This window comes from Pseudochaenichthys georgianus, unplaced genomic scaffold (assembly GCF_902827115.2).
Source record: "Pseudochaenichthys georgianus unplaced genomic scaffold, fPseGeo1.2 scaffold_296_arrow_ctg1, whole genome shotgun sequence".
In the NCBI taxonomy this organism is placed as follows: domain Eukaryota; kingdom Metazoa; phylum Chordata; class Actinopteri; order Perciformes; family Channichthyidae; genus Pseudochaenichthys; species Pseudochaenichthys georgianus.
In genome coordinates, this window is record NW_027262957.1 from 375,046 (window position 1) to 390,450 (window position 15,405).

Genomic DNA, 15,405 nt, shown 5'->3' on the forward strand with positions numbered 1-15,405 from the left:
GGGTCGCTCGTTCAAGTGTGTATATATATATATAAATATACAGAGTGTGGACTGGTAACTGGAGAGGTCATTGAGCAAGGCACTGAACCCCAAAATGCTCCATGGTGCTTGAAACTGACCGCCTCCTCCCTTTGCCATCTCTCTAACAATGCATGTGTTTGTGCAAATCTATATTCATATGCGTGTGTGTATTTGTACTGTACTGTATTTTTACATTTATTTTACATTTCTATTCAATTTAATATTCCATTCCTTACACACTTAATGTATATATAATATCCACTGTACATTTGTATTTCAACATTTATATTCTTCTACTTTTTTAATGCTATTTTATTTCTTTTTGAGAGGTTTACATTTTGGATTGTTTATTTCTAGTCTTTTAAATTCTCTAATGTAAAAGGCCTTGTCTCTTTATGCTGCTGCAATGCAAACATTTCCCAAATTGGGATCAATAAAGTACTTCCTATCTTCTTATCTTATCTTAACTAAAGTGTCCTATTCTTCTTCCTCTTCTCATTGTCCGTGTGTCTTCAGATGGACGTCCTCAGTCTGTTTCCCCTGGAGATTCTTTACTATTTCACCGGAGTGAACTCCCTGCTCAGATTCCCTCGTATGCTGAAGGTCCGCAGGATTCTGTCTTTATGCATTTCCTGATCGTTAAAGATTAAATACTGACTCTCTCCTCTTCCTCCTCTCCCAGTACATGGCTTTCTTTGAGTTCAACGACCGAATGGAGGCCGTGATGAAGAAAGCGTACATCTACAGGTGAGATTTCAACTCTAATAACCGACTCAAGCTCAACACTAGTTTGTGCAATGGTCACACAATATGATCTATTGTTTGTGTACATGTTGATTTGACCCTTTTCTTGTGCCACAGAACACGATTTACAAAATAATTTATTTAAATTGGAAGTATCTTTTTCTACCTCCACCAATGTTCAAATACAATTATTTAGAAAATCATACTTTGTGTCATCTTCTCATCTTTTCCTGAAAAAATTTCATTTTTAGGTTTTTTCTTCACGTAATAAAACAAAAAACAAACAAACTGGCTGTTTAGGGTCAAATTGATATTAAAATAAATAAAATCAATTTCGATTTTTTGATATTTTAACACACAGCAAATGTATAATGTGTGTCATCTATATAGCTCAATAATGACTGATTGTAAAAAAGTAAATAAGGAAAGGCATTATCAACATTATGTGGCACCGTATTGTTTATATTTAGTTATATTTGAACTCTTCTTTGTACTACCCTTTCAACTTGTATCTTATCTTGTCTTATATAAAGATTAAAGGAAAAGGGGCCCCAGTGTTGATCCCTGAGGAACCCCACGCATGTTTTTCTTTCAGTGCATGTGTGAGTGTGCATTCACTTAACTGAATCTTGGTCCTTTGTTGTTGCTGTTGTTATTGTTGTGTGTCAGGGTGATCCGGACCTCCACCTACCTGCTATACTCTCTGCACATCAACGCCTGCCTCTTCTACGTGGGGTCCGACTACGAAGGACTGGGCTCCACCAAGTGGGTCTACGATGGAAAAGGCAACGCGTAAGTCACTATCTTTATATAAAAATACTGATTTGGGTTATGTACAATGTTGCAGTCTGTTATTTTGGATTTAGTGTCTCTACTTTAAAGAGTGCTCTCCTGCTGATGTTCTGGTGTATATCAGTATGTAGTGTCTCTACTTTAAAGAGTCCTCTCCTGCTGATGTTCAGGTGTTTATCAGTGTGTAGTGTCTCTACTTTAAAGAGTCCTCCCCTGCTGATGTTCAGGTGTATATCAGTATCTAGTGTCTCTACTTTAAAGAGTCCTCTCCTGCTGATGTTCAGGTGTTTATCAGTGTGTAGTGTCTATACTTTAAAGAGTCCTCTCCTGCTGATGTTCAGGTGTATATCAGTATGTAGTGTCTATACTTTAAAGAGTCCTCTCCTGCTGATGTTCAGGTGTATATCAGTATGTAGTGTCTCTACTTTAAAGAGTCCTTTCCTGCTGATGTTCAGGTGTATATCAGTATGTAGTGTCTCTACTTTAAAGAGTCCTCTCTTTCTCACAGTTATATCCGCTGCTATTACTTTGCGGTGAAGACATTGATCACCATCGGAGGACTGCCGGACCCGACCACCGTCTTCGAGATCTACTTCCAGCTCATCAACTACTTTGTGGGCGTCTTTGCGTTTTCCATCATGATCGGGCAGGTCAGCCATTAAACACACTCTTATTTCAGAAGATTATTCATTAAATGAGTAGAAGGGAATACAATCCTTAAAGATCAGTGGGTGCAGTGCTTTGTTACTCGCCACACAGCGGGTACATCTTCAGCATTACAAAGGCACAGAGAGACTTATGTATTTAATAATAAAAATAGGGCATATCAATTAAAAAAACTAATTACACTAACATGGTAAAAGTACCAGCATTATGAAAAAGCAAGTTAGTTAAAAGTGATAAAAGTATTGAAGTAGCAGCCATTGATAACATTGTAAAAGTAAAGTAGTAAACTAATGATAATGAGAATTATGGTTAAAAAATGATCCCTTTCATATTTTGAATCAATGTCAGTCCAAATAATTGCAGTAACATATTGTTTTGAAATTGTGTAGCCCTAGATTTCATCTTCACGACTTGACTTTTTTTCAAAATGGGATTATGAGTAGTGTGGATATTTGGTTCCTTCCCTTGGAGAAAAATGTCGAAGCGTCATTCCCATTTTCTCCATCAGCATAATATAATAACAAAATATATGACATGATGTATGTAATGTAAAATGATATAAATGATTTTGCTCAGATGAGGGATGTGGTCGGGGCCGCCACGGCCGGAGAGAACTACTACCGAGCGACTATGGACAGCACGATGAAGTACATGAACTCTTACAACATCCCCGCACCCGTCCAGAACCGCATCCGCACCTGGTACGATTATACCTGGAAGAGCCAGGGCATGCTGGGTAAGATACATCATTACAAATGTACACGCGTAACAGCACAGCACAAGTATAAATGCAAAATAAACTTAAAATCTCAATATCAAAATTATGGAAAATGGTGCTTTCGGACTGTTAAATGTTACATATTTTCTGTTTGAATTATTAATACATTTACATGTACACATTATTTCAATGTTGTAACTGTTTGCAATGGGGCTAATTTACATTTTATTTTATGTTGTTTTTTTTGAGTAACTATATGAGTTTACTACCTAAATAATCAACAACGTCTAAAAACATCGAAGAATAAAAGTTTCAAATGTAAAAAAAGTATGCACAGTACCTCAAACTGTAGTAAAGTACTGCAGAAAGGAGCTTCAGGGTACTATTCAAGTACAGTACCTCATCATTATATTTCTGCAATTGATGATTTTTGCAGTTTTATTTAAAGAAACTGAGATATAGAGAAGTGTCCCTAAACGTCTCGTGGTGCGTTCAGGGACACTGAGAGTGTTTGGATGTGTTCCCTGCAGATGAACAGGAGCTCCTGGTGCAGCTTCCTGTAAAGATGAGGCTGGACATCGCTGTGGACGTCAACTACGCCATCATCAGTAAAGTGGCCCTGTTCCAGGTCAGCAAACTTTAATAACATCAAAATAATACCTTAAATATTTTAAATGCTTTGTGAAAAGATTATTATAAATAAAATCAATTTTATTTGTCCATATTTATTTATTTCATTTGACTTTTTATAATTCAGCATAATTATTCCCAATTTATTTCAGGGGATTCTTTTATATTTCTAAATTTCTATATTTATTTATTTAAGTATAATTTGTATCTCTTTTCTCTGCCTTTAAGGGCTGTGACAGACAGATGATGTTCGACTTGCTGACCAGACTCAAATCTGTCGTCTACCTGCCCGGAGACTTTGTCTGTGTGAAGGTAACACACACACTTTGTGTGTGTGTGTGTGTGTGTGTGTGTGTGTGTGTGTGTGTGTGTGTGTGTGTGTGTGTGTGTGTGTGTGTGTGTGTGTGTGTGTGTGTGTGTGTGTGTGTGTGTGTGTGTGTGTGTGTGTGTGTGTGTGTGTGTGTGTGTGTGTGTGTGTGTGTGTGTGTGTGTGTTAACCTGTGTGTGTTCTGCAGGGGGAGATAGGGCGTCAGATGTACATCATCCAGCAGGGGGCGGTGCAGGTGGTGGGGGGTCCTGACCTGCAGACGGTGTTCGTCACCATCAGAGCGGGCGCTGTGTTCGGGGAGATCAGGTCAGAGCAGCTCCGTGTCTGCGTCACAGTAATGTCCTGTAATTACATCCTGTTAACGTGTTAAAGATACGGGACAGAGTGTGAGTGTTCTCAGAGTGCAGAGGTCAGTAGACCAGAGTATCAGAAGGCTGGAAATAGCTTGGTGTAGGATGTGGTATTTCGGTGTTGTTCCCTGAAGGCAGCATCTCTCTGGTCCAATGGGAATCTCTGTGTCAAACAAACATTTATGATTCTTTTAGTTTAGTTCGCAAACATTTCCCAAATTGGGATCACTAAATCTTATCTTCTTTTCTTATATAAATAATCACACATGAAATATAAAATGATAATTGATGAAGAGCATGACCTTTTCTCAACCTGATCTCACCAGAATGCGTGACTCCACCACGACACCTTAACACCGCATTGCGTGGTGGACTCACGAACTTTGTTACATTTGCGTGTCGGCACCACGCAAACAACCCAATGTAAAGTGAATGAGGCTCCTTTGTCGTGGTGCACACACGCATTTCTACAACGTCCTGCAGTGAGCTTTTATTCTATAAAACGTTTTTTAAATCTACTTTATAGCTTGTAGTAACTCGCGGGAGGCTTCTTTTATTTTATTTGTATTCATTATAATTTTTATTTTTCGTCAGAATGTATTTGTTCTCAAAAAACAGTGCATTGTGGGTAATACAACTGTGATTTTTATTACATTGGTTTGTTTTTAAGGAAGGCCAGAGCTTCAGCTGTGTCCAATAGATCGTTCCCTTTAGTTAACGTTTTTTAAAAGAACATTATATTCCTATTTGATCATGTCCCCTTTATTGTATTACGGAGAGCAATGTGAGCGTCCATTCCCATTGGATAACGGAGGATTTTACACCCGGAAGTAAGTATTCCCCTTACTGTCGATTGATTTTACAGTGCCATCTGCACTACTCATCAACTCAAACACCAGATTATCCTTGTTGATTACACAACATTGATTGGTTTAAATTGTGTACAATGCTTTTGTAATTTTCCCCTTCGATTCGGAGAAACAAATATGTGTTCAGTTTAGGATGGCCGAAGACACTACACTACCCAGAATCCTCAGCTATCGTTTGGGACTACACCATGTGCTTTGCTTGACAAACCCCGTGGTTTGTCCTCAAGCTCTGTGATTGGATGTTGGAGTGGCAGTGCGCGAAGTTTACACCGAGCGACAAACAGCATTTTGAAATGGAATGAAACCCATCGACGGCACACTATTCAAAACAGGAATCGAATGTCTCCTACCCCCCCCCCCCCTTCGGTCACAGGCTCCTCCTCCAAACAGTGCAACACAATAAAACAGATACACAGAAAACATAGTGCAAGTCAATACAAAAGAAAAATAGTAAAAAGTGAAATAGTGCAATAAGAGTCTATACAAGTGATTGGAATATGATATATTAGACAAATCATTTCTAAGTAGCAGCCAGATGAATGCTATGGATGTTATTTCAAAGTTCAGGTGTTAATAGTCTTATGGCCTGTGGGATGAAACTGTCCCTGAGTCTGGTGGTGTTGGTCCGGATGTAAGATAAGATAAGATAAGATAAGATAAGATAAGATGGTACTTTATTGATCCCAATTTGGGAAATTGTTGTTGTTGCAGCAGCATAAAAGACAAGGCATTTTACAATAAAACAAAACTACAAACAAACAAGAATAGAAAAAAAGAAAATAGAAAATATAGGCTACGTGTTGAAATAGAAAACATACATGTAGATATTATATATGCAAATATACATATTCAAAAATATATGACAATGGAATATGGAATATCAAATATTGAACAGATTATATATGTGTAAAATGTACAGCGAGGTTGTATTAGAGAAACGATGGAGCAGAGAGTTCTCTTCCAGCCAGAGGTGATTTATTGGACAGAGTTATGGCAGTGGGCAGGAATGTGTTCCTGTATCGGTCCTTGTGACAGCGGAGCTGCAGCAGTCTGTTGGAGAAGGAGCTCCGTTGACTGTCCAGCTGCAGGTGGAGAGGATGGGTGGGTTATCCATCATGGACAACAGCCTGTTCAGTGTCCTCCTCTCCACCACAGCTTCAAAGGGGTCCAGCTTGATGCCGATGACAGACCCAGCTTTCCTGATCACTTTATTGATCCTGCTGGTGTCACCGACTCTGATGCTGCCCCCCCCAGCAGACCGCAGCAAAGAAGAGTGCACTGGCCACAACAGACTAGAAGATCTCCAGCATCTTGCTGCACACGTGGAAGGATCTCAGCTTCCTCAGGAAATAGAGTCTGCTCATCCCCTTCTTGTACACAGCGTCAGCGTTGATCCTCCAGTTCAGCCCATAAGTGCACTCCCAGGTACTGTAGTCCTCCACAACAGCCACATCCTCTCCTAGAATGCGGCTGTTGTGCCAGACGGCAGCAGACAGAACAGTTTGTGGCTGGGGTGATGGGGGTCTTTTATAATCCTGAGGGCTTTCTTTAAGGTTAACCTGGTATTTTTACTCCACTACATTTATTTTAGTTACTTTACAAATTCTGATTAATGATGTGAAATATAAACAACCTTTAAAGCAGACTTTAGTTACACCTGAGTAAAATTCAGGGAAGGTGATTGTCAAGTGCCAACAATCAGGAGAGATATTTGATTGGAGGACTGGCTTATCTAAAGCCAGTTGAGTAGCACTTGAGATGTTTTGCTCTATGAAGCCTGATGTGATTCTGTTTTCTTCAAGGTTGTATTTTGTTGGTCGAACGCACTCATTGTAAGTCGCTTTGGATAAAAGCATCAGCTAAATGCAATGTAATGTAATGTAATGATTGTTGGTGCTTGAGAAGACTACATATGTATCTGCAGATCCCTATAAAGTATATACATTACTCGTTATTCTCTACAAATAGTTAATTAAAAACTGTATATAATTGCTATTTTGGACATCCCTTTTCAAGATTTCAATATTACTCTAAACGTGCAATAACGTGCTTTAATCAGTAGGAGGTATGGGTTAAAAACATAGGTTAAAAAGCTGTCAAGTTTACAGTGTTAACAAAATAAAATATACTGCTGTTTCTGGTTTAGTTTACGACGGATATATTCTGTTATTGTTTTGATATTTGTAACAAAAAAGCGATGGAAAAACCCCATAGCAACACAGAAAAGATGGTCTTAACATGAGTAGTTAATATAAAACAATAATATCAAACAAATTATTACTACTAACTTTATTGTGAAATTAAAACAGAACGGTAAAAGAATAGTTTCCGGTCTATTTTGAGGGCAGATCTCTGTAGATAAAGAAAGAACTACGACAGATGTGTACTATTTACAATGCATTCATGTGATGACTTTCAAAGAGTAAAGCAAGCACTGCTGAATAAAGTAGGATTTATCTTTTACGAAACGTTTTTTTTCATATGGAATGCAGTTGGAGGTCAACCAATCACAGATCTTGAGGCAACGCGGAACAATAGCTGAGGATTCTGGGTAGTGTAGTGTCTTCGGCCATCCTAAACTGAACAAATATGTGTTTCTCCGAATCGAAGGGGAAAATTACAAAAGCATTGTACACAACTTAAACCAATCAATGTTGTGTACTCAACAAGGATAATCTGGTGTTTGAGTCGATGAGTAGTGCAGATATCACTGTGACATCAATCGACAGTAAGGGGAATACTTACTTCCGGGGTAAAATCCTCCGTTATCCAATGGGAATGGACGCTCGCATTGCTCTCCGTAATACAATAAAGGGGACATAATCAAATCGGAATATAATGTTCTTTTAAATAACGTTAACTAAAGGGAACAATCTATTGGACACAGCTGAAGCTCTGGCCTTCCTTAAAAACTAACTAATCTAATAAAAATCACAGTTGTATTACCCACAATGCACTGTTTTTTGAGAACAAAAAATCGTAACTAATGCACCATAATACATTCTGTCGAAAAATAAAAATTATTATGAATACAAATAAAATAAAAGAAGCCTCCCGCGAGTTACTACAAGCTATAAAGTAGATTTTAAAAACGTTTTATAGAATAAAAGCTCACTGCGGGACGTTGTAGAAATGCGTGTGTGCACCACGACAAAGGAGCCTCATTCACTTTACATTGGGTTGTTTGCGTGGTGCCGACACGTAAATGTAACAAAGTTTGTGAGTCCACCACGCATTGTGGTGTTAAGGAGTCGTGGTGGAGTCACGCATTCTGGTGAGATCAGGTTGCCTTTTCTATAGTCACATCACATCTTAGTTTGACAAACCTTCAGACCTTATATTTTGAGAAAGGACATTCTATATTATTTTTGGACACTCGGACAATAATTGTCAATCTTTAGTTTTGATGTGCGTAAAACACTGAGAGTGCTCTATATTAACATCAGCCTGCTAACTGTTAACAAGTTGATATGGGAAATGGTTCTGGAATGAGTCCTAAAACCAGAGCCTCGTCCGGAAGTCAATGGTTTCCTGAATGTGTTTTTGGTTGTTTTGTTCCACGACATAAATAACGTCAGTAAATAACAAGAGTCTAAATGAGGCGACTCAACATCTTCGAGCCCAACATTTTGTGACGGGAACCAGGGAGATGTTGCCTTCAGGGTCCACCACAGAAATACTTACTGCACCACTCGATAACTCTGAAAATCGATGTTCCGTTTTCTCTGAAACCTGCTGACCCCCTCCTCTGTGATTGGTCAGTTTGCTGGCGGGAGGCGGGGGTAACCGGCGCACGGCCGACGTGAGGGCGCACGGCTTCGCTAACCTCTTCATCCTCGACAAGAAGGACCTGGCAGAGATCCTGGTGCACTACCCCGAGTCCCAGAAACTCCTCCGCAAGAAGGCCAAGTAAGAGATTCAAGATTCAAGGCTTTTAGTGTCACGTGTACGCAGCTATCGTGCAGATATGTGGGTCCATCAGAGCAACACAATAACACAGGTAATAGTGCAAGTAAATAGAATAAAATAGAAATAGTGCCGAGTAGTCGATATACAAGCAATTGGAATATTGATATGTATAGGTTGCACACAGATTAATGTTGCGGAGGCCTTTCTCTGAAGTGCTGCCTGGCTCATGGGTCACTGTACAATAAAGCTTATTATAATTATATAGAGAAAAAGGGAAGCTGTGTTCTTCATGTTAGACGATCAGAATCAGTATTCCTTTAGCGGGGAAAGATAAGTGTCAAGCAGGTTAAAAAAGGCAAGCAATGATAAAGCTAAAGTATTAATACGGATGAGTTATATAAGATAAATAAGAGGCATAATACGGTGTTGAGATATTATAACTAATGTATGTTTTCCACATCCGAATCAGAAAGAGGTTTATTGCACATATGAAGACTTGTACTTGGTGTTGTGGTGCATACATTAAAATAAAACAAAAATTAAAAACACAGATAGAAAACTATTTGAAGAAACTATAATAACATTAAAAAAACATTTTAAACATTTAGTGAAATATAGCAGTATTTACATTGAATAAGATTGAAATCGTAGAATTGGAAAAGAAATATGTGCAGGAATGAAAATGGTGTGCATGAGCAGCGATTATTGCACAATATAGCCGTCTATTTGGCTCGTTCCAGGTTTATTGACCTGTAATCGCTCTGTACTGGGTGACCATGCTGCCTCTTGCACGGCCATCAGTCGCTGATGGCTGGAGATCTTGGGACTCCTCCCGCGAGACCCTGGATTAGTCCGCCCTGGTAATCCTCTCTCAGGCGGCCAGCCTTAGAGCTCAGATCCATCATGGAGCTGCAGCAGAGCAGGTAGATGTGCTGGAGCGGGTGTTGGTACGGAACGTCTCCCCGAGGTTGTTTCGTGGCTTTTGAAGTCATTTTGTGTCTCCTTGTAGTTTCATTTTATGTCTCCTTGTAGTTTCATGTTGTGTCTCCTTGTAGTTTCATTTTATGTCTCCTTGTAGTTTCATTTTGTGTCTCCTTGTAGTTTCATTGTGTGTCTCCTTGTAGTTTCATTTTGTGTCTCCTTGTAGTTTCATTTTGTGTCTCCTTGTAGTTTCATTGTGTGTCTCCTTGTAGTTTCATTTTGTGTCTCCTTGTAGTTTCATTTTATGTCTCCTTGTAGTTTCATTGTATGTCTCCTTGTAGTTTCATGTTGTGTCTCCTTGTAGTTTCATTTTATGTCTCCTTGTAGTTTCATTTTGTGTCTCCTTGTAGTTTCATTGTGTGTCTCCTTGTAGTTTCATTGTGTGTCTCCTTGTAGTTTCATTTTGTGTCTCCTTGTAGTTTCATTTTATGTCTCCTTGTAGTTTCATTTTATGTCTCCTTGTAGTTTCATTTTGTGTCTCCTTGTAGTTTCATTTTGTGTCTCTGAGCCGTCGTCTGTCATCTCTTTGCGGTTGTGATGTGCTGGACCTGGAGCGGGCGTTGGTACGGACCTCCAGGGATCTGAACGTAGTCTTTGTGTGGCTGGTTGAGTAGAAGGTTCAACGTAGAGCGGCAGAGTATGAGTGAATAGGGGAGATTCTCTACAGAGATTCAAACGTCTTGAGTCTTTTGGAACATTGACACAGAGATTTAAAGTGTGTGTGTTTGTAATAGTGTCTGGTTCTGTGGTGGTTGTGTGTCTCTTTCTAGTGGCTTTGTGTCGTCTTGTGGTCTTTCGCCCCTTTTTGTTCCTTTTGTGAATATATTCAGTTTTAATTTGAGGTCGATTTTAAATAATTGTATGTCTTCTTGTAGTTTCTTTGTGTATCTTTGTGGTTGTTAACCTTTTCATAGCTCTTCTGGGTCTCTTTGTGTCCATGTTGTGTCTCTTTGTGTTCATGTTGTGTCTCTTTGTGTCCATGTTGTGTTTCTTTGTGTTCATGTTGTGTCTCTTTGTGTTCATGTTGTGTCTCTTTGTGTCCATGTTGTGTCTCTTTGTGTCCATGTTGTGTCTCTTTGTGTCCATGTTGTGTCTCTTTGTGTTCATGTTGTGTCTCTTTGTGTCCATGTTGTGTCTCTTTGTGTTCATGTTGTGTCTCTTTGTGTCCATGTTGTGTCTCTTTGTGTCCATGTTGTGTCTCTTTGTGTTCATGTTGTGTCTCTTTGTGTTCATGATGTGTCTCTTTGAGGTCATGTTGTTTCTCTTCAAAGACATTGTGTGTCTCTTTGTGTTCATGTTGTGTTTCTTTGTGTTCATGTTGTGTCTCTTTGTGTCCATATTGTGTCTCTTTGTGTTCATGTTGTGTCTCTTTGTGTCCATGTTGTGTGTTACGTTCTCTGTATTTGTGGTTGTAATGCCTTTATCGTAGTCGTCGTGGGTGACACGTATCTGTGTCTGTTTCTCCTTCAACCCGTCCCTGTGTCTCTGTGTTTGTGCAGGACGATGCTGTCCAAGGACAAGAAGCCGGACGAGAAGGTCAAAGAGGTCGTCCCGCCGCGAGCAGAAACCCCCAAATTGTTCTCGGCGATGCTGAAGATGTCGCAGCAGCAAGGACTCCAGGGAACCTTCAGAGCTCTGAGGAAGACCTTCAAAACCTCTGAAGGCACCGCAGAGGTGAGGCAGCATTTATATATATACTTAGTCTTCCCTTTAGTGTTTACTTCCTGTCTGTCTTCTGCTGCTGTTCCCTTTAGTGTTTACTTCCTGTCTGTCTTCTGCTGCTGTTCCCTTTAGTGTTTACTTCCTGTCTGTCTTCTGCTGCTGTTCCCTTTAGTGTTTACTTCCTGTCTTCTTCTGCTCTTCCCTTTAGTGTTTACTTCCTGTCTGTCTTCTTCTGCTGTTCCCTTTAGTGTTTACTTCCTGTCTTCTTCTGCTGTTCCCTTTAGTGTTTACTTCCTGTCTTCTTCTGCTGTTCCCTTTAGTGTTTACTTCCTGTCTGTCTTCTTCTGCTGTTCCCTTTAGTGTTTACTTCCTGTCTGTCTTCTTCTGCTGTTCCCTTTAGTGTTTACTTCCTGTCTGTCTTCTTCTGCTGTTCCCTTTAGTGTTTACTTCCTGTCTGTCTTCTTCTGCTGTTCCCTTTAGTGTTTACTTCCTGTCTGTCTTCTTCTGCTGTTCCCTTTAGTGTTTACTTCCTGTCTTATTCTGCTGTTCCCTTTAGTGTTTACTTCCTGTCTGTCTTCTTCTGCTGTTCCCTTTAGTGTTTACTTCCTGTCTGTCTTCTTCTGCTGTTCCCTTTAGTGTTTACTTCCTGTCTGTCTTCTTCTGCTGTTCCATTTAGTGTTTACTTCCTGTCTGTCTTCTTCTGCTGTTCCCTTTAGTGTTTACTTCCTGTCTGTCTTCTTCTGCTGTTCCCTTTAGTGTTTACTTCCTGTCTCTCTTCTTCTGCTGTTCCCTTTAGTGTTTACTTCCTGTCTTATTCTGCTATTCCCTTTAGTGTTTACTTCCTGTCTGTCTTCTTCTGCTGTTCCCTTTAGTGTTTACTTCCTGTCTGTCTTCTTCTGCTGTTCCCTTTAGTGTTTACTTCCTGTCTGTCTTCTTCTGCTGTTCCCTTTAGTGTTTACTTCCTGTCTGTCTTCTTCTGCTGTTCCCTTTAGTGTTTACTTCCTGTATGTCTTCTTCTGCTGTTCCCTTTAGTGTTTACTTCCTGTCTGTCTTCTTCTGCTGTTCCCTTTGGTGTTTACTCCCTGTCTGTCTTCTTCTGCTGCTGTTCCCTTTAGTGTTTACTTCCTGTCTGTCTTCTTCTGCTGTTCCCTTTAGTATGTACTTCCTGTCTTCTTCTGCTGTTCCCTTTGGTGTTTACTTCCTGTCTGTCTTCTTCTGCTGTTCCCTTTGGTGTTTACTTCCTGTCTGTCTTCTTCTGCTGTTCCCTTTAGTGTTTACTTCCTGCCTGTCTTCTTCTGCTGTTCCCTTTAGTATGTACTTCCTGTCTGTCTTCTTCCACATGCTGATATCCAAGAGAGGGAGTTACACAGTCACAAGATGGAGGAATAGAAAGCAGTATTCAATGTTTACTTCAGATTAGCTCCACGTCAGGAATGAGCATGCTTGATGTCTCTCTCCATAGAGGCTGAGTCATCATGTTCATCACATAGCTATCATCTGCCTCAAACAGTCCTGATGCTCTTCCAGGTCACCACACATCCTGTCATGTTCACAGCTGCAGTTGACACCTCTGTTATCATGTTGCTCTCATGTTGGAAGAGGACATTCAGTGTTTTCCCAACACACTTTCTATGCTTCTCTCTGCAGGTTTCTCAGATGCCCCCCCTCTCCCCGATTCACCGGCGCTCTCCGATCCCTCGCATCACGGTGCAGGACGGAGAGGACGCCGTGTCGGAAACGCCCTCCATCACCATCCGGATGACCCCCCGGCGGGAGGGCGAGGAGACGCTGTCTGTGGAGGTGCCCTGAGGCAAAGACTCTGCTTCCCACAATGCATTTCAGCAACCTTCAGGGAAGAGACGTGGCATGCAGACCGCAAGAGGAAGACTACAAACCCCAGTGCATCATGGTCTCTGTGTGCAAAGTGCTCTCTGCTTCTTCTTCTTCTTCTTCTTCTTCTTTTTTTTCTTCTTCTTCTTCTTCTTCTTCTTCTTCTTCTTCTTCTTCTTCTTCTTCTTCTTCTTCTTCTTCTTCTTCCTTTTTTGGCCCCTTTGGATTTCGTGTATCAGTAAAACTGATGAATTGATGGAAAATCATCTAAAGGGTGTTTTACTTTTCTTAACTTACTGAACATGGGCGCTTCTCATCGGCTCATTTGATCAAAGATGAATTAAGGAAGGATTACTTTGTGAAATTAGCGTCAGTTTTTCAATTGATGCATGTAGACTGAAAACTCATCTCTTTCGACTCCACCTCGAGCGATAGAATTACTAACAAAGAACTGCTAACAGAGCACTGTACTCGAATGTACTTATTGGAAGTCGCTTTGGATAAAAGCGTCAGCTAAATGCAATGTAATGTAATATATTTTCTGCATTTAATGGTTTAGTGATAAACTGAACATCAAATGTTAATATTAAAGACTGTTTGTTATTTGTTGGGGTAAATGAACCACCATCATCTCAGTGAATATCCAGCGGTGTTCTCGGACACATCAGACTTCATCTTGATCATGTACTGCTTTGCTTACAGAGTACATAGTCTCATATATTTCTAGGGTTTCTCATAAATCTACCTCTAAAGTCTCAGAGTATTGACTTATATATGTTTCTCATTCATTTACTACGTTCAAATCAGGGAATACTTGTAAATGTACCACAACAACCTCAGAGAATATAGAAGGTTTTTTCCTCATAAATATTTGAGTTATCTTTCCGACTTTAATCTCAGGGGATATTCAAGTGTTCGTCTCGTAAATGTACTTATTTGATCTCAAGGAATTGTCCCGTTGTTTCTTGTGAAATGTTTACGTTGTCTTTGTAATGTTGCTGCCCCTCCCCCAATCCGTAAATCGGCATTTTATATTTCACGTAAATTGGCCCGAATTTTGCGTTTCAAGAGGTCACATCTTCTTCCAGGGTCAATGCTTATCAACAACTTTTCTAACTCATCTTGCTCGTCTTACATGGACAGCAATGAATGAAAACACTCTATTACAGCTACATGTAAGCAAAACGTTGATATGCAGTATGTGAAATAATAAAACGTTTTTTACCAAACTCTAAAGTTGTTCAGACTTTAGCTTACGAGTCCAAATCACATTTTCCTATTATTGTGGCACCACTTGAATGCAGCATTAACATCAAAGCATGAATGTAATGCTGAATCAGCCGCAGGTTTGTTTACCTAAAACTTCAGCTGCATGGGAACGTCATTTTGTAAGAAACAGGGTTTGATCAATATGTTTATGAAACTCCATTTCCCAGAATCCCTTCTGTTCTCAGCACTGTGGCCTTCTTTGAGGTGATTATATTCAAGCAGCAGCTTCAGTTTGAGAGTGGTGAAGAGGATGTAGACGTATACGTTTGTTGATTTTATTGCACATAATTACATCGTCATCATCTGTAAATGTTTTAATAATAAATACAAATACGAATTATATAACATAAGTGCTCTGTAGTGCAGATGCGATCGATTTCTTCTGTTTCCTGTTTCCACTGCTCAATAACTAACAGACTGAGCTCTGATGGCTTTTAATGATTTCATTCGGCTGTATCTAGGTCAGTGTGTGTGTGTGTGTGTGTGTGTGTGTGTGTGTGTGTGTGTGTGTGTGTGTGTGTGTGTGTGTGTGTGTGTGTGTGTGTGTGTGTGTGTGTGTGTGTGTGTGTGTGTGTGTGTGTGTGTGTGTGTGTGTGTGTGTGTGTGTGTGTGTGTGTGTGTGTGTGTGTGTGTGTG

General features: G+C 40.0%; 1 protein-coding gene across 1 annotated transcript in view; it reads left to right on the top strand.

Annotated features, from left to right (window-relative positions):
• The window catches only part of LOC117442104 (cyclic nucleotide-gated channel beta-1-like), a 40,194-nt gene extending 25,147 nt beyond the window's left edge, over window positions 1–15,047 (top strand). Inside the window, exons 8-18 of the mRNA XM_034078108.2 lie at window positions 538–624; window positions 704–768; window positions 1,435–1,557; window positions 2,066–2,207; window positions 2,800–2,959; window positions 3,472–3,569; window positions 3,800–3,883; window positions 4,087–4,205; window positions 8,881–9,027; window positions 11,508–11,682; window positions 13,318–15,047. Of these exons, the coding sequence (XP_033933999.2) occupies window positions 538–624; window positions 704–768; window positions 1,435–1,557; window positions 2,066–2,207; window positions 2,800–2,959; window positions 3,472–3,569; window positions 3,800–3,883; window positions 4,087–4,205; window positions 8,881–9,027; window positions 11,508–11,682; window positions 13,318–13,479 (1,362 nt within the window). The 3' untranslated portion in view covers window positions 13,480–15,047. The remainder of the gene's footprint in view (window positions 1–537; window positions 625–703; window positions 769–1,434; window positions 1,558–2,065; window positions 2,208–2,799; window positions 2,960–3,471; window positions 3,570–3,799; window positions 3,884–4,086; window positions 4,206–8,880; window positions 9,028–11,507; window positions 11,683–13,317) is intronic.
• Window positions 15,048–15,405: the final 358 nt, after the last annotated feature.